This window comes from Corapipo altera, unplaced genomic scaffold (genome assembly GCF_003945725.1).
Source record: "Corapipo altera isolate COAL_440 unplaced genomic scaffold, ASM394572v1 67, whole genome shotgun sequence".
NCBI classification, from domain to species: domain Eukaryota; kingdom Metazoa; phylum Chordata; class Aves; order Passeriformes; family Pipridae; genus Corapipo; species Corapipo altera.
The window spans coordinates 7,982,957-8,000,997 of NW_020884906.1; the positions used below are offsets into that span (position 1 = coordinate 7,982,957).

General features: G+C 56.5%; 1 protein-coding gene across 3 annotated transcripts; it reads right to left on the reverse strand.

The window, feature by feature from the left end:
* Window positions 1-68: 68 nt before the first annotated feature.
* Window positions 69-17,408, reverse strand: TPST2 (tyrosylprotein sulfotransferase 2). 3 transcript variants are annotated; one of them, XM_027651980.1, is made up of 7 exons: window positions 17,341-17,408; window positions 9,433-9,492; window positions 5,538-6,440; window positions 3,532-3,730; window positions 1,811-1,861; window positions 1,568-1,616; window positions 69-828 (listed from the first exon to the last, which is right to left on the reverse strand). In XM_027651980.1, the coding sequence occupies exons 3-6, from the start codon at window positions 6,371-6,373 to the stop codon at window positions 1,587-1,589; spliced, it is 1,116 nt and encodes a 371-aa protein (XP_027507781.1). In that variant the 5' UTR covers window positions 6,374-6,440; window positions 9,433-9,492; window positions 17,341-17,408; the 3' UTR covers window positions 69-828; window positions 1,568-1,586. The 3 variants fall into 3 exon arrangements, with proteins under 3 accessions (XP_027507781.1, XP_027507783.1, XP_027507782.1); XM_027651982.1 differs by lacking the exon at window positions 17,341-17,408 and adding an exon at window positions 17,198-17,252; XM_027651981.1 differs by lacking the exon at window positions 17,341-17,408 and adding an exon at window positions 15,876-17,085.
* Window positions 17,409-18,041: the final 633 nt, after the last annotated feature.

Here is an 18,041-nt window from a genome sequence, read left to right on the forward strand (position 1 = left end):
GGGCGGCTGTTCCTGACCCTGGGAACTGGGAACAGCAGGGACAGGGCAGCTGTTCCTGACCCTGGGAACAGCAGGGACAGGGCGGCTGTTCTTGAGCCTGGGAACAGGGAATGGCAGGACCAGGATGGCTGATCCCAACAGTGAGAATAAGGAACAACAGGCCCAGGATTACTGTTTACAACCCTGGAATTAGGGAACAGCAAGGCCAAGATGGTTGTTCCCAACCCCAGAAATACAGAACAGTAGGGAGGGTTGTTCCCCACCCGGGGAATAGGGAACAGCAGGACCAGGGTGGCTGTTCCCAATCCAAGGAATGCAGAACAGTAGGACCACGGTGGCTGTTCCTGACCCCAGGAATACAGAACAGCAGGACCAGGGGGGCTGTTCCTAGCCCAAGGAATACAGAACAGCAGGACCAGGGGGGCTGTTCCTGACCCCAGGAATACAGAACAGCAGGACCAGGGGGGCTGTTCCTGACCCCAGGAACACAGAACAGCAGTGCTGGGAGGGCTGTTCCCAGGAACAGGGAACGGCGTCACAAGACACTGACGCGAGATGTAACGAGTCCTCTGGCCACGGCACACACGGAACCTCCTCCCGCCACCCCTGAGCCTGGATTCCCACAGCTGCTTTTCCCACGGAGCGCTGGGAGAGGCCGAGGACATTCCCGCCGTGGAGCACGTTTGGCCTTTGCAAATAAATGCAAATACATTCCTGGAGCGCAGTCATTTGGCAACAGTAGGAGCAAGCAATATGCTTGGAGAACCGATTTCCATGGGCCAGCGCAAACTCTTCCTTCTTGGGCAACAAAAGGCCATTTGCAACGTTCTGGAAGAGAGAAACACAAGGAGAATACAGGGCAGGACCCCCTCAGGAGCAGGATCCCACACACCAGCACAGCGGTGCCCAACAGATGGTTTAAAGCCCCTGTGACACAAAACACAGTCAGCAAGGAACCAAATCCCAGCCCAGGACATTAGACACACAGTTCCAGATCCTCTCTCAGCACTTCTGATCTTTTTCTAGCCCAACCGACTCTTTTACGCAGGAATTAGTTTTCAAAGGGTCTGTTTTAGTACCAAAAATGACATTTTATGCTTTAGCACAGAGGGTAGAGAGGGAAAAACATCCAACACGTCAACAGTTGTCTCTGGAGCAGAAGCCCAAGGCAGCAGCTTTGTTTCCCATCATGTTTCCCTTTGTTTTCTATCCCCTTCCTCAGGTCCATGGCACGTCCTTGGAGGCAGCTGGGGAGCAGCTCAGCCCATCCACACATTCCATGTCCCGTTCCTGTGCTGCCTGTGGGGACAGGCAGCAATGACCCTCCCAAGTGGCTGATTCTCATTTGGCTGCTTTAAGCCTGTTCCCAGAGCTCAGGAAGAGAAATCCTGACAAATGGTCCCACACAGCAGCATTGTTTGGAAGATCTAAGGCAACTGTGAATGATCTTTGGCATCAGAAGCGTGCCTGGAGCCCTGGCTAATCCACAGAAATTACACAAACCAAATGCCAATCCTGGAGCAATGTGGGCAGATTCACCCAAATCCCAAAATTAACAGGGTCTTACCTGGAAATCATTAATTTTCTTAGTGAGAAGATGACGTGTTCTGAGTGACCTGAAATAACCCAGAAACAGAAGGGTCAGCTCTGAGCCACCATCTGCATTCCCCAGGGAAGGGAGGAGGGATGTTCCCTGAGGGAAGGGAGCAGGGACATTCTCAGCCTGCAGACACCCCTAGGAGGGAACCAGGGACCAGACACCCCAGATTAACCCAAAAACAGAACCCCTCAGGGCACACCAGACTCTTACCTGCAGGTGACCTTTCAGATTGGCCGGTGTTTTATAATCCCCCTTTAAAACCTGTGGGAAAGAGAACCTGGAGTGACCCTTCTGGGGCAGTGGCTCCACGAGCATCAGCCAATCCACCTCATTCCATGTGTCCCACGTCCCAGGACACCTGAACCAGGTGGAACACCCTGATGGGAGTTTGATCTACATCATGGGGTCATATTGGGGCAAAAACGGGAGGTTTCATCCTTTTTGACTATAAAGACAGGGAGCAGGGAACTGACACAAGCAATTCCCAGTTCCCCCCTTAGTCTGAAAGGGGACAATGTTTTGGTTTTACCACCATGCCAGTTCTCCAAATTCATCCAAAAAACACTGAAAGGTCCATATCAGAGACCCAGAGTGGCCCTGACCCTGCCCAGGGCAGATGTTTTCCCAAACCACCCATGTCCCAGGACAGCTCTCAGCAGGCACTGAGGAGCTGTGAGAGACCAGAGTGCTGGGAGCACAGAGCAGTTCCAGGGAAGCTCTTCCCACCTCCCAGTCAGTGCTGCCACTTCCCTGCCTGCCTACAGCACCCTGGGGACTGGTCCCACCCTGCTCCCACCACCATGACAAAGGACACCTCATCCATGGGCACTGTGCCAGGGAACTGGGGGGCTGCAGAGCCCCACCCCAAACATGGGAACCTCCCTCTGCCTCCTAACTGCTGGTTGGGACTGCAGCTCTTTCCTTCCAGTTCTGCTCCAGGGATATGAGTCAATATTAAAAAAAAAAAGGAAAAATCTCTTGGTTTTGCCCAAAGGCATTCCAAGCCTCCACGTGTGTTCCTGGTGAGAGCACGGGAGTGGCTGTGGAGCTACACACAGACATAGCACAGCCAGAATGTTATCCCAGGTCCCAGCCAGGGTACAGTGCCCAAAGAAACCATCAGCACACACCAGGAACACCCACACCGGGGTTCAGGAGCAGGGCTGGGTCAGAGAGGGACAAGTCAGGATCTGCCACAGCACCACAAACAAACACCACCACAAAACCATCGGCAGCACTGTCAGCATGAGCCCCATCAGGCTCCACCCGGAACACGCAGCTGGGCTGGAACCATCTCGGGGGAGCTGTCAGCCATTCCCAGCCTTCCCAAGGAGAAGACTGCACCTCAAATCCTGTGTCCAGGTCTGGACCCCTCACTCCAAGACAGACAACAAGGTGCTGGAGCATGTTCAGAAAAGGGAATGGAGCTGGGAAAGAGTATGGAGCACCAGGAGTGGCTGAGAGAGCTGGGGGGGCTCAGCCTGGAGAAAAGGAGGCTCGGGGGGACCTTCTTGCTCTCTGCAACTCCCTGACAGGAGGGGGAGCGGGGGGAGAGGTCAGGCTCTGCTCCCAGGGAACAAGGAACAGGACAAGAGGAAATGGCCTCAAGCTGTGCCAGGGGAGGTTGGACATCAGGAGGAATGTTTTCACAGAAAGGGTTGTCAGGCATTAAAAGGAGCTGCCCAGGGAAGTGGTGGAGTCCCCATCCCTGGAGGTGTCCATGTGTCACTCAGTGCTTTGGGCTGGGTGACAAGGTGGGGATCAGGCACAGGTTGGACTCAATGGTCTTGGAGGTCTTTTCCAGCCTCAGTGATTCTGGGATTCTACGTCCATTTCCCCACTGCTCTCTCCTGACCTGGCTCAACAGCCTCCTCTGCTCCAGGGGCTCTGTGAGCCCCCCAGCTCTGCTCCCCCATGGCAGTGACACTCACCCTGTGTGTGTTGTTGACAACCAGGGGGTCGGGGTGGCCGTAGTTGGGGGGGTTGGCATAGGGGTCGTAGCCCAGCCTTGCGAGCATCGGGGCGATGTGGGCCATGTCCTGCAGCACATCCCCTGGGATGTGCCCGATCCATTTAGATAACGCCTCCATGTTCACCGGCTTGATCACCTGGTCTGTGGATCTTTCTATCCTGGGGGAAAAAAAAAGAAAAAAAACCAAAAGACACTAAAGTTGGATTTCACACACGTGCTGGGGTCACACAGAACAGCCTCAGCCAGGCTCACTGTCACCTCAACATCGAATCACAGACTGGTTTGGGTAGGAAGGGACTTTAGAGCTCATCCTATCCAACCCCTCTGCCATGGGCAGGGACATCTTCCACTAGACCAACCCCCATCCAACCTGGCCTGGAACACTTCCAGGGATGTGGCAGCCATAGCTTCTCTGGGCACCCTGTGCCAGGGCCTTACCACCCTCACAGGGAAGGATTTCTTCCATAAATCTGACCTAAATTTCCCCCATTTCAAATTGAAGCCATTCGCCCTTGTCCTGTCACTACAGTTCCTGATGAACAGTCCCTCACTGGCTTCCTTCCAGATCCTGGGAGGTGCTGTGAGGTCTCTACACAACCTTCTCCTCTCCAGGCTGAACAGCCCCAGCATGTCCCTTCCACTCCCAGGACACAAACACTCATCAGCTGCCAGGCACACCTGAGGCAGAGCCAGGGTGAGGCACAGAGGGGCAGTCCCAGGGCAACCCTGTCCCCTCACAGCCCTGATCTGGGGGAGCACACCCTGGCAGGGGGTTGCACGGCCCCAGAGGTGGGATCCCCCTGTATAGAATCATGGAATCATTAAGGCTGGAAAATCCCTCTAAGATCATCAATTCCAGCTGTTCCCCCATCATTGCCAAAGCCACCACTAACCATGCCCCTAAGCACCACATCCACGTGTCTTTGAACACTTTCAGCAAGAGTGACTCCAGCACTGCCCTGGGAAACCTGTTCCAATGCCTGACCACTCTATCCATGAAGAAATTTTCCAAAATATCCAATCTAAATCTCTCCCAGCACAACTTGAGACTGCTTCCTCTTGTCCTAGAGGGGGGATTCATCCTTCACTGGGGTCAGGGTGTTACCAGGACACCTCTCCTTACTACAGGAAAATAATGTAAGATGTGTGGGCTGTAGCACAGATGCACCACAGGGCCTCTAGGGAAATCCAAAATCTTATCTGTTTAAGGAATCTGGGCAAGATTTCCACAGAGCAAACAGGGAAGCAGAGCCGGCTGCACACCCACAGCATCCCAGAGCACCGGAGCAGCTGCACATCCCCCCTGGCTCCTGCTGCCCTCACCACCGGGGCACCAGCAATTGATACGGAGACTCGGATAATTCCCTTACACGGCTGATTACATTTTGCTAAGCCTGACTTAAGCCTTTCACTTAGAAAAGAAAAAGCACTAAGAGAGGAAAAGAAAGTGGGAGCAGGTAAACATCCCCGACACACAGAGAGGCCAGGAGGGCGTGCTGGGTGTGCCTCCATGGAGCAGGGATTGCTTTGATTCTGCAATACTAGCCCCAGACCTGGCAAGAACTGCTGCTCATCATCGTTAGCAGTACAACTAATCACACTGAGGAGGCATCTGAGGACGGGTAGAGAAAGAGGCATTAAAGAGCTCACGTTTCAGAGCAAGCAGTTCTTTCCAAATTAGAGACTGAAATAATTTCTGCAGTGTCAAGAGAGATTAAACAGTCACCTGCTCCTGAAATCCTTGCTTGACAAGCTGCTCTGTGTAGTACAACAGATTGGGAGCATTAAAGCCATCTCTTACTCAGAAACACAAACCCTACTGCAGTAAAATGATGTGTTGCTCCTTCTGCCCCCAAAAATCACACACAAACACCAGCAACGCAGCTTTGCCCCCAGTTTTAGCCTTGACCTGAATCGTGTAATGTAAATGCTTCTTGAAAAGCGGAGGAAGGAGCTGAGACTCACTTGGAAAGCGACACCCCGCCGGGCTTCCCAATGAGCTCCTCATGGTGCAGCACCGTGTTGCTCCAGGAGATGTCCAGGAACTTCATGATGTTGTGCATGGACTGCTCGGGGTGCAGCACCAGCTGCTCGTAGTAGACGGGCAGGCAGCGGGCCCGGCCGACCTCCAGGCACTGGGAGTACATCACCTCGATGGCTTTGTTCCACTTGGTCAGGCAGTCCCGGTAGCTGTTCAGGTCAAAGCCCGCGATCGTCACTTTCCGTGTGATCATGGAGTGCACTGAGGCCCGGCCGTCCCGCACCATCAGGAGGAATTTGGAATTGGGGAACAGCCTGGACAGGTAGACAGAGGACTTGAGCGTGAAAGGGTCCTTGTTGCACAAGTACCTGGCGGGCTCGCCGTGCTTGGCGATCACTTCCAGGATGAAGGCCTGCATGGCGGCGTCCAGGACCTGGTCCGTCACCCCCGCCTCGTCCAGGCGCATCTTCTCCCGCCCGGACTTGGACCAGGCCTGGCGCATGGCCAGCACGCGGGGGATGATGCGGGTCTCCTCCCCGCAGCGCACCTCGGGGTGGGCGTCCAGCATGGCCCTCATGAGCGTGGTGCCGCTGCGTGGGACCCCCCCGATGAAGATCAGGGGCATGTCCTTGCTGTAACGGTACTCGACGTGGTTGGCATCCATCATGACCAGCTCCTCGTTCTCGGGTCTCATCAGCCTGTGCCTCCTCTCGCTCAGGACCTGCTGGCACTCCAGAACCTGATGGCCGAGGTGCAGAGTCACCATCAAGGCGGCCACCGAGCCCAGCACCAGCAGCACCCTCCGCATAGTGACCCGCATTCTGCTCTCCTAGGCACAGGCTGGGGACTTCAGCTCTCAGCTAGCGAGTGTCCAACTCCATGGGCATCTGCAAGAGAAATGGCATGGTCAGAGGAACAGGACCCACACTCCAGCCCAGAATCCAGCCTGGCTCCAGCGGGATGCTGACACCATCCAGGATTTCATCATCTCCTTCACTTATCAGCAACTCCCAGACTCGGTGCCTTCCACCCAGCAGGTAATTAAAGTCTCTGTCAGTGCACACCCAAAGATACAATTTCTGTGCTGTTTGTGTTCCCAGAAACACAGGTTTACAGCTGGAGCAAAGCTCCAGGAATGTTTTGGAGAGGAGGGGCCATGTATACCCACTGAGTCCTTAAAGAAAATCTTTACAGAGAGCCTGTTGCATCCCAGATGAAGCCCAAACCCTCCCTAAAGTTATTCCTCCCAAACCCGAGTCAGCACTCCACCACTGCTCACATCTCAGCCACCTGCCTCCTTCCTACATTTTCTTTAGTTTAACCCTGCGGTCAAAAGGGAGGGGGAAGCCGAAATAAGAGAAAAACAAATGCCTCTCATGCAAATCTTAAGTGTCTGAGTCAGGAGAAGCCGTTAGAATGAAACACTGAGAAACTCAACCATCTGACAGTGAACAGCTACACACAGTGTTCAACACCCTGCCCTGCCTCCGGAGACTGACCTGACAGAGAAATCCTTGAAACTTCATCTGGCACAAAGACTCTTTGGGTTTTCCAGGGCTCGGTAGGACATCCAGCAGGAAGGCTGCAGCCTCTGCGAGTGTGCCCAGCTCTGCTGCGTGCCCAGAGGGACTCCCGGGAAGGCTGGCACCGCTTCCCACCCCCTCCCCCCATCCGCCCCAGTTGCGAGTGCAGGTTTTGCAATCCTACCCTGGGCTCACCCCGGGATTTCCAGTCCTTTGTGATTATGTGGCTGGGGCGGGAGCTGAATGGAGTGGAAGGAACGGGCCGTCCGTGCATTCTGTTTTGCTGACAGGCCAAAGAACTGCTCCAGAAAAGTGTTTTCTCCTGTCGACTCTTTCCCCGAAGGAGCACACTGCGCAGCAGCCCGTGCAGAGCAGGGAAAGAGCCCGGAGCCTGGCAGCCTCCCTGCCCCTGCCCTCCCTTCCAAGCACTTGGGGACTTGCTCTGCTCCCCCCTTCCAGCCCCTGACATCCCACTCCACTGTTCCCATCCGCCCACTCGGTTTTTATCCACTTCTGCCCAGGCAGAGCCCCTGTGCCAGCCCAGGGACACCCTTCCCCAGCCCAGGGACACACTTTCCCGGCCCAGCAGCACAGTAACATCACCACCAAACTATTTTTGTGGCTCTTTACTACCCGGTCCATCTTGGCCAGCTGCTCAGTGACATACCCAGGTTAAACAGTCTCAACTGCATCCCCAGGTCTCAGATAAAAGCGGGATGTAGATCAGAGGGATACCCGACAGCCCCGGTATTTTTGCAGCACCAATCAGAGTCAGAGCCATTAACAAGGCAAGTGTTGCTCCTTCCTGCTATCTTCATCTGTTTCAGTCATGTAAATATATTCAAATGTTCACCCAAAAATAATTGCAAATGCCACAAGACCCATTTCAAAGGATGGCAGTGGATTGCAGGATTTAGGGCCAACCGGAATAATTAGGGTGATGCAGACCAAGACAGGCTAATTAGCAGGAAAGGCTGCAGTGTGAAAGGAGGCTGGAGCACAGAAGTACTCTGTTCTCCCAAAAAACAGCTGACAGGGAGCAGTTCCCACCGAGATGCTCCAGCAGCTTCATCTGAGCCGCATAGGGAACAAAGGGACTCACTCATGTGCTCATGTTGAGTGCTGGGGGCTGCGGTACCAGCACCACAAGCAGGACACGGCCTTGAGCTGTGCCGGGGGGGTTCAGGTTGGACATCACGAGGAATTTCATTACAGAAAAGGTGGTCAAGCACTGGAATGGGCTGCTCAGGGTGGAGCCCCCATCCCCAGAGGTGTCCAAGGAATGACTGGATGTGGCACTCAGTGCTCTGGTCTGGTTTACAAGGTGATGATGGGTCACAGGTTGGACTCAATGATCCTGAAAGTCTTTTGCAACCTAAATGATTCTGCATGCCTGGGGACTGTCCTGCCTGTCTGGTGGGCAGGGACACAGCCCCCCCACTCCCATCCAACACCACCAGTGTGGGGAAGCTCTCAATCCATGAAGCAGCAGGAAAGGAAGCTGCCCACAGGAGCACGGCTTCTCCTCACAGTTGTGCTCTGGGACTCTACCTCTGCTCCTGCATGGCAGTCACAGGCCCTGGGAGGGCTGAAATGGAACAAACTTCTCCAGTGGGATCATCCCGGTGTGCCAGGTGGGCTGAACAATACCCACAAGCATGTCTGGCAGCAGGCTGGGAGCAACCGCAAACAGCCTGGCTCGCTCTCAACTCTTTGTGCAATTCTCTGCTAAGAATTTCCTAAAATATATGGGGCTCATTAGTCTGTGAGGGAAGAGGGATAGGTCATTTCCTCCAGAGCAGACACTGTGGTGGAATCATGGCATAATTAGGCACATAGCTGTCTGATCAAAGACAACCCTTCCAGAGACAACAGTCGTTCAGATGTCCAAGCTGGCTCTGAGAGCTTCTCACTCCAGCAGGAATTAGGGAGCTCTCGGGGGCTTCTCTAGCACATCATGGCAGGCACTGGAGACACAGGAGCAGAAATCAAAGTACCAGCAGCCAACTCCAGGCTGAAGCCCCCTGAGTGCAGCTTGGACACCATAGGACAGGGAAGGGCTGTGACCCACAGCCAGGGGCTCCATCCCTCACCACCATCAGGGCAAGGCTAGCACCCAGAGCATGGGGGAGGATGGGAACCAGCAGGGAAGTGACAGCAGAGTGACAAGAGGTCCTACAGGCACAGAGCCTTCCCTATTCACATGCTGATGGACCATTAGCATGAACAAGGCTTACACCACCTCCTGTCAGCTTGTGAAGGCAACATAGTATTCATAGGGCACCAGTGCTGGTGTGGACAGACCTGAAACATTCACCCAGCATCCCAGGGGAATCAATAACCCATGTGTGCTTACCTTGCCCCCATAAGGTCATTTTGCTGCTAGCCGAGCTTCATGCTGCAACCTCCAGAACACCTGATGGGGAAGAGAAGCCATAATGTTGATTTATTTATTGCACATATGTGCTCTCCTCCTTGGCACCTTCCACTCCCGCCCACAGCCTCCCTCTTGTCCCTCCCAGGGAAAGGTGGTCCCAGCAAAGCCCTGGCACCAGGAACTGCCCATGCTGCCAGGACCTCCCGGCTCCAGCCCAAGGAACAAAGCTCTCTCCAGCCTCACCACCCCCCAAGGCAGCAGCACCAGCCCCTCAGAGCACACAAATCCCTCCAGGTAGGGAGCCGAACCCCTGTACACCAGGTTTCCCACAAGGACATGGCAACTGCACCACAGGGAGTGCCCCCTCCCCGGGGAGCCCGGCAGCCACCTGCAGCACCTTGGCTGGAGCCACCCTGCAGGCACATCCCAGGGACAGCTCAGAGTCCCTGCGCTGCAGCAGAGCACCCCGAGGGGCCGGACCCAGCGGGATGGGAGGATGTCACTCTGCTCCAAGGATCACAGTGGGTGCACAGGGTGCTGGCTTGTCATAGGGCTGCTGCCACCTGGCCCTTCCCAGTCAGCTGCCCCTCAATACATGACAGTGTCCCAGCCTCAGAGGATGTTTTTTAGAACATTTCAAGGACAGACCCTAATTGCTATTCCAGACACCCAAGTCTCCTCCTCTCCTGCCATCGAGTGTCACCGGCCCCTCTGCTTCAGCACCAACGAGAAACCAGAGGGAAACTCCACCCAGCATGAACTCGGGAGGCCTTATCCGCAGTGCACATGCTGCCCTTCTTCCCTGCCAGGCTTCCTGCTCAATCCTGGCCTGGCCTCCATGGACCACAGGATTTCAGCTCTGGACGAGGCTGCACGCCCACGGAGCAGCATCTGCATCCCTGGATGCAATTCTGCAGTGCCACAAATGCTCTGGATCAGGGAACAGCAGCAGTTTAACAGCCCACCCCAAGACTCCTCGCTCCGGAAACAGCTCCAGCTCCTGACCGTGCACAGACACACACAGACAGACACACGGACATGCACTCGCTTGCTGACTTCCTTCCTGACACTGCGCAGGGTGTCACTGCCAGCCGGGCTCCAGCACGGAGCTCTGAGCAACCACAGCCTCATGACCCAGCACCTGCGGTGGGAACGGGTAAACCACCAGCAGCACCAGGAACAGCCCCGTGTGCCAGCACCGCCAGGCCCAGCACCACCTGCAGTGATGAAACAACATCGACCCCATTTTTTAAAGTGTGAAAACAACCGCAAAAACAGTGTCTACAACAAGCTCCATATGATCAGAAGCTGCATTTTTCTTTAAAACATTCCCAGAAATGATTGTCACTAACTGCAGCTTCCCCAAAAGACGTAGGTGTGGCCTGGAAAATTTGAGCTCAATTTGTTGGTGCTTAATAAAAGGATGAGGAACTGGAGGCGCCTTTGTGGCGGAACAGCAGCAGGAACTGTGGTCAGCAAGAAATGTCCTAATATATCCAACTCGCATCTTTACAAATCAGCAATATTTAATTACTTAATTAGTAGTCTACAGTTCATTTACAAAAATAAACACAGCTTGCCTGAGGACAACTGCTTTATCACAACCTGAGCTCAGCCCAACCCTGTCACTGCCAAGTGGTGGCCATGACGGCAGCCCTTTTCCTCCTGTTCCCTGCCTGGTGGCAACATCCCTTTTCAAAACACCTGATGATTCCCAGGTACCTCCCTTAGCTGGACAGGGATACTCCCATCCTGCTTGGAGGAGGCAGCAGCAAACAGCAGAGCGGTCAAGCCTCCGGGAGGAAAAAGCCGGGAAGAGCTGTCGGGGGCTGCGGGCGCGCAGCAGGAAGGGACAGGCTGCTGGCACTGCTGGCACACAGACATATGGGGCGTCTCTCCATCTGCTTCCAGGCAGCCCGAACAAAAGCTGATCAACAAATTTCAAAGCATTCACCCACTCTGATGAGCAGCTCCGGGACACAGCGAGCACGGGACAGCCCTGATCCCCGCCGGGTGCCCACGGAGGCACCGCGGGGGCGGCTGCGGTCGCCGAGTGCAGCGTCAGCCCCATTGCACAACCCCCGACGCGTGCTCATCCGCCCCAGCATGGCATGGATCGGGATTGGTCCCGTGGGACAGCCATCTGGAGCGAGCAGGGTCCAACCTGCCCACCCCGATCGATGCTGCAGCGCTGGCAGTGGAACAGGGGCTCTGCACCCACCTCTGCTGCAGGCGAACCACAGCTGGAGCCTCAGAGCCACTTTGATACGCACAAAATTAAGCTGCAGCACTCAAAAAAAAAAACCCCACAACAACAAAAGAAGCTGCTTTCAGCCACCACGTGGCGAAAGCAGCACCGCCAACAGCAGGACAGGTTTGGTGACTAAAGCTGAAAATGCACTGCAGGCCATGAACCCAGAACATCCACCAGAACCAGAGGCCAATCACAGTAAAAACACTGGGAGTTCAGAGCACTTCAGGGTTCTGTGTCCCTTGGAAAATCCCCAAATAGCACTAGCAGCACTGTGGTTTGCATTTGCACCGCCAACAAAAACCATAAAATCCAAAAAAATCCCAAATAAAACTGAAAGAAACAGTCAAAAGTCAGCAAGGATAAGTGTTCAAGCACCCAAATCACACAGAGGGTGCTCCAGCTGCATTTTAGCACACAACCGGCTCAGAAGGGAAGGAGGAATTTATTCTCACTGCTGGGTACCTAGAAAAACAAACCAGTAGAATCCGATGCCCTGAGGATTAAGGCAGTGTGTACCACTTTCGAATACTGGCTTTCTCATTTGGAAAAGCCTGAGAGGTGAGAGCCCTGAGCCACACCATGGATTCCAGCTGAGCACCCCAGCACTCCATCCCAGAGAGCCCGGCCAGGGATACAGACACAGTGCACCAGCTGGCTCCAACAGGCTCTAAATCACATCAGCAAAGAATCCACAGACATTTCACAGCACAAATGGACGGCTGGTTTATCGCCTCAAGGCTGTTATGATTAGCAAAACATTTTATTATCCCGCTCAATGCTACAGTGTTCCTCAAACAATAAAAATCCCACCAATTTACAGAATCTTCCCTCCGCCCGTCCCTCGTTCCAAGCACAGTGATGGCATTTTATGGTCCGGTGATGGAAACCGCAGCATCCACCCCGGCAACCCCGGACAGCAATGGCCCTCGGCCCAAAGTGGCTGATTAATTATGGAACGCCCAAAGTGAAAGCTGCTGGCAGGAGCTGGGCATGGAGGCACCTACCCAGCACCTGGCTCCATGCCCACCATGCCCCAGCAAGGCTCCAGCAAAGCCAGGGGAAGGGGCTTGACACGTCTCCCCTTAGCTCAAGGAGCAGGGTGGGGAGGCAGAGCTGCTGCTGGAAGAACTGAGACGAGTGAGGGGGGACAGGAGGGGAAGGGAGAGCCCCCCACTCCATGCTGCGGGCTGTGAGGGATGGGGACCAGAGCAGGAGGGGTGTCTGTGACCTCCCAGTGATGGATGGAGCCACCAGATCAGCTCCATCTCCATGTCAGAAGTGCCTGTGCCGAAACAGGACATGAGCTCTGTGCTTTGGAGGGAGCTCCTGACTTTTAATCAACCCACAGAGCTTCACCTTTCCTTAATTACTCTGCAGTCGCTGCCTCAGGGGGGACAAAGGCAAAGCCAGCGCAGGTGCCACTGCAGCGAAGCTGCAGCCAGAGAGATGTTCCCTTGCTGGCTTCCCTTGTGCCCTGACCCAGGAGCTCACCATCCTGCTCCCTGCTCAGAGCTGGATGAGGGGGCTCTCAGGAGACACAGAGCTGTCCTCCTGTTCCCCTTGCCCAGAGAAGTTGTGCATGCCCCAGCCCTGGAAGTGTTCAAGGCCAGGCTGGATGGAGCTCTGGGCAACCTGCTCTAGTGGAAGGTGTCCCTGCCCATGGCAGAGGGTTGGAACTAGAAGATCTTTAAGGTCCCTTCCAACCCAAACCATTCCATAATTCTGTGATGGTTCCATGAGCCCTCCCCATGCCTCTGACCAGGTCCCTCCAACTCCCACCCCAGGGCCAGGGTATGCCCCAGGGATCCCCAAACGAGAGAGGCATAGGGCGATGGGAACTGGAGGTTGCAGCCCCTGTGTTCACTCACCATGCCCAATGCAAACACAACTCTTCCCTCCCACAACTGCACAAAGATTCCCTGTGGGAATGTGGGTGGTCAGAGCCTGCCATACAATAGGGAGAGAGAGAAATCAGAGGAACTGCTAGAAAAAACAGTAAGTATCTTCAAAAAATATTTTCCCAATCCACAGGCCAAACCCTAAGTCTCAACAAGCTCTATTCTTGCACGCACAAGGATCAGGATTTGCAAATAAAAAGTTGTTTCTGCAAGAGAAACCCCAAAACCTCAAATTTGCTTAAGAAACAAAATCAAAGTGGTTTATTTCCCCATGCAGGAGCAGCAGCGGCAGCCCCAGTACTGGAGGCACTGTCTGAGGGGAGGGCAGGGAGGACGAAGGGGCCACTGCTCATCATGGGCAGTGAGGGGAGAGGGGACACGGCTGTACCTCATCTCTGCCAGCCCCTCTGCTCACCCTTGTCCCATTTCCTGCAGCTCGAGGCCTCAGGAACCCTGAGCATGGACCAGGCCCAGGATCTCCACTGAGGCCCAGACGGCCTCGGTACAACGGATGCCACAAGGGCAAGCACTTGGCGTTTCCACAAAGCCAGAAACTTTGGGAAGCACCGGCAACCCAAGCCTGTGTGCTGGCATAGCCCCAGCAAGGACAGGAAATGAACCCCACCAAGCCCCGGCACGGGAGTAGCCCTTGTGAAACCATGGAAGGAAGAAATGGAACCAAATCCTTCCGAGACTGCATGGCTGCTGACTGTCAGCCAAACCACCCTGCACGGCACATCCGAGTGCTTTCCTGCCTGCAGGAGCCCAGCTGTGAGCCCTGGTCCTCTGCTGCCACTTGCATCTGCAAATGCTGGGCCACCATGGCTTTGTGCTTGGTGCCCTTCCCCTGCTCGGTGCCCTTCCCTTGGATGCCACCCAGCCCCGCTGGCCTGCAGCCAGCTGTGAGTACAGCTGCCAGGGGGACCAGCTGCTCTCCCAACCCCCTTGCAGCTCAGCCACTGCCAGGAACAGCCACTCACACCACAGGATCCATCCCAGCACTGAGCAGGAACAGGAGCATTGGAAAAACCCCGGTTGCTTCCCCCTGCCCCACCAGAGCAGCCTGCGGGCTGCAGCGGCTCTGGAGTTAAAACACCCATGGTCACTTGTCCATGGAGAAGCATCTGGACGCTGCAACCACCTGTGGAGTCCCCGGTCTCAGTTTGGGGTCACTGGCCTGGGAATGCACGATGGGAACCAGCCACTTGCTTCACTTCCGAGCACTGTGGGTTGAGCAATCCCCTGCTGCTGTTCTTGTTTGCTGTCCCTGTGAGGGGACAAAAGGCTCCTCAGCAGGGCCAGTCCCAGCACACCCTCCTGCCTGCGCCATGAGGCCAGCACAGGATGGACTGGAGATGAAAAGGGGGAAAAAAATGTATTATTCTCCTTGAGACAGGATTTCTGTGAGAGAATTGCTGCAGAATTGGAGGCAGACAGGTGTTTAGAACTGCAGAACTAGAGGCCTGAACAACATTGTGAACCAAAGCAGGCAGCCAACACTATGGCAAGCTTCTCCCATGTTCCGCACACTCGCTGCCTGCAGAATCCAAAGGGAAACACGCCTGGCTGAGGCACAAGGCTGAGGTTCCTCAAGGCATCACAAATTCATCAGAAGGCGCATCTGTAGGGTGCCAAATAAAACCACCTGCTGGGGTTTGTTTTCTCTCTCCAAAAATCTGCTTGACAGTCCCTGCATTTTAACAGCACTCCTGCCATCCCACACATCCCTGAAGGCTCAGCGTATCCGTAATGCAAACTGCCTTTGGAAAAATCTCCTTAAAATAGCAACAGAAATTACTAATACAGTTTGTAAAAACTACAGCCAGAGCATGGCAGTGGCCTGGGCCTGCCTGTCCTGGTGAGTCCATCAGTGTCCTGCGGAGACCCCACGGCAGCTCCCACCCCCTGGCCTGGCACATCTCACCAGTGTGGAGGGCACAACTCTGCACAGTGATGCCCCTCCAATTCCAGTTGCTGCAGGTGACGCTGGGAAGGACCCATATGGTCCCCAGCTCAGCTGCTGCCCTCCCTGTGTAAGCCCCCCACAGACCCTCAGCTCCCTGTGGGCACCACAGCACGGCTGCTCCTGCCACGCCTCACGCAGCAGCCACCGAGCATCAGCTGCCACCAGGCACAGGATGGCAAACCCTGCTCACAGGAACCTGCGTTGGCACTTGACAGCTCCCCACGAGCACGCTGCACCGTTCCCAGAAAAGCAACGGCAAATTTGGAAACCTGTTAGCACCAATCATTTTGAGCTCTGCACTCACCCTTGCTTGGTGCCTGAGCAGAAGGGAGCAGCACTACTGTGCCAAGGGGGGACTTGCCACCCCACAGTGCACCCAAGCAGCTGGCAGGGTGGCTCTGACTGGCAAAGGGAGGCAAGTTAAGGGGTTTCAAGCTGTGAGATGTTTTTTGGACAGAGCCTGAGTGTGCAAACAAACACATCAAGGGTCAGAGCAAAGGTCTGTGTGATGCAAACCCCCCTTTGCCCATGGAGGACATCAGCCCAGCTCACGCAGCCCATCCTGGGACACACTGCCAACAGTGCTGGGATGGCAACTCCAGCCACGAGTCCCAAGGAATTTGACCTTGCTATGGACACAGCGTGGATGTCACATCCCTGCCACACAGGGCAAGTGACAGATGGGCACAGCCAAGGACAGTGTCAGTGTTTTGGATGGGCTGCATGGTGCCAACGCAGCCACTTGGGCACCCACCTGCACCCCCTTTGCCAAGGGATCTGCACCCCACGGCCACCCCGGCCTCAGCACTGCAAACATCTCTGGTGCCAACAGCAGACGCTGATGCTGACCAAGACCCGAAGGTGCAGGTTGCCCCCAACACTCACCTGCTCAGCTGACTGCAGCACGGGCCACCACACTCACCCTGGCAGGGGAGGGCAGCGCTGACACCAGTTCAGCTCTGGACACCCGGATGGATGGACAGTCCCTGCCTATGGATGCCCTTCTGTATGGTGATGCTTGGGTTATGGGGGGCATGGCCGGGCTGATGCTGGGCTGCCAGGAAGGTGCCAGGGGAGCAGGGGCATGGGGAGTGGGTGCCAGATAGCAGGAACAAGGGGAGAAAGGCACAAGGAGCACCCTGTGCTGAGCACCCTGTGGCACCTGCCATGTATCCTGCACCGTGCACCAAGCACCCTGCAGCACTCTCAGCACATCCTGCACTGCACAGAACTTACCCTGCACCCAGCACCCAGCACCACCCCGTGAACCCAGCACGGAGCATCCTGCTCCCAGCACCCAGCACCGTGAACCCAGCATGGAACACCCTGCACCGGCCACTGCTCTGTGTACCCAGCACCGAACACCCTGCACCACTCTGAGCACCCCGCACTGAGCACTCTGCACTGCTCTGAGCATCGAGCACCGCTCCGTGCACCCAGCGCCGAGCATCCTGCACCGGGCACCTTGCACCGTTCGGAGCACCCAGTACGGTGCACCGAGTACCGTTCCGAGCACCGCTCTGTGCACCCGCGCACCCCTCGCACTGCGCACCGAGCATCCCCCGCCACTCCGCCACCCACCGAGCCCCGAGCCCTGCCCGCGCTGCCCGCACCGCCCGCCGGTACCGAGTACCGCGCACCGCCCGCCGCGCAGCCCCGCCGCTGTCACCTGCCGGCCGGGGTGACACACACGGGGCCGGGGCGGGGCGGGGCGGGGCCGATCCCCCGTCCCCCCGTTCCCCGGTGCCCCCCCCCCCCGCTCCACTCACCGGGGCCGCCGCCGGCCCGGAGCGGCGCGAGACGCGGCGACGTCACGCGCACGAGGGGCCGGGATCCCCGCGCGCCGCACCGCGCGTGCGCCGCGCGCCCCAGGCACCGGGCGGCACCGGGAGCGCGCGGGCGTGTGCTCGTGGGTTTGTGTGCGCGTGCCCGGGACACGCGGGCGGCACGCGGGAGCGCGGGCCCGTGCCCGTGCCGGTGGCAGTGCCGGTACCGGCCGTGGCCCCCCAGTCCTGCGGGGTCCCGGGCCCGGGAGAGCCCCGGACCGCGCTCTCCGCAGCTGCGCCGTCACCCCCGGCCCCGGTGCTGCTGCCTGTGCCAGCGCTGCCGTCACTGCTATCGCTGTAATTAATCACCGCCGTCGCTAATGAGCGGCGTGGGAGCGCAGGAAAACGCCACCCGAGGTGCCCGGACGGGATGGGAAAGGGGGAATGAGGCTGAGGAAGCGCCCGGTGCGGAGCGACAGCGTCCGAGGGGAATAAAAACTCATTGGGAGTGAATTGGTCTTTGACTGACCGCAGTTACGGCTGTTAATTAGTTCCCAGGTGGATCCCACCGGCGGGCCTGCAGCCCCCCGTCCTGCCGCACGGACGGAGCCCGCAGCCCTCCATGGTCCGAGTGCTCTGGAGGTGCCCTGAGTCCCCCCAGCCGGGACGATCCCCACGGGTGCTGAGGGGGTCCGGTTGAGGAG

Excerpts from the sequence above, each read along its gene's own strand:
- TPST2 (XM_027651980.1), bottom strand. The coding sequence starts at position 6,373 with ATGCGGGTCACTATGCGGAGGGTGCTGCTGGTGCTGGGCTCGGTGGCC. Across the intron at positions 3,731-5,537 it reads GGCGGGGTGTCGCTTTCCAA|GATAGAAAGATCCACAGACC; the intron begins GTGAGTCTCAGC and ends TTTTTCCCCCAG. Across the intron at positions 1,617-1,810 it reads ATCTGAAAGGTCACCTGCAG|GTCACTCAGAACACGTCATC; the intron begins GTAAGAGTCTGG and ends GGGTTATTTCAG.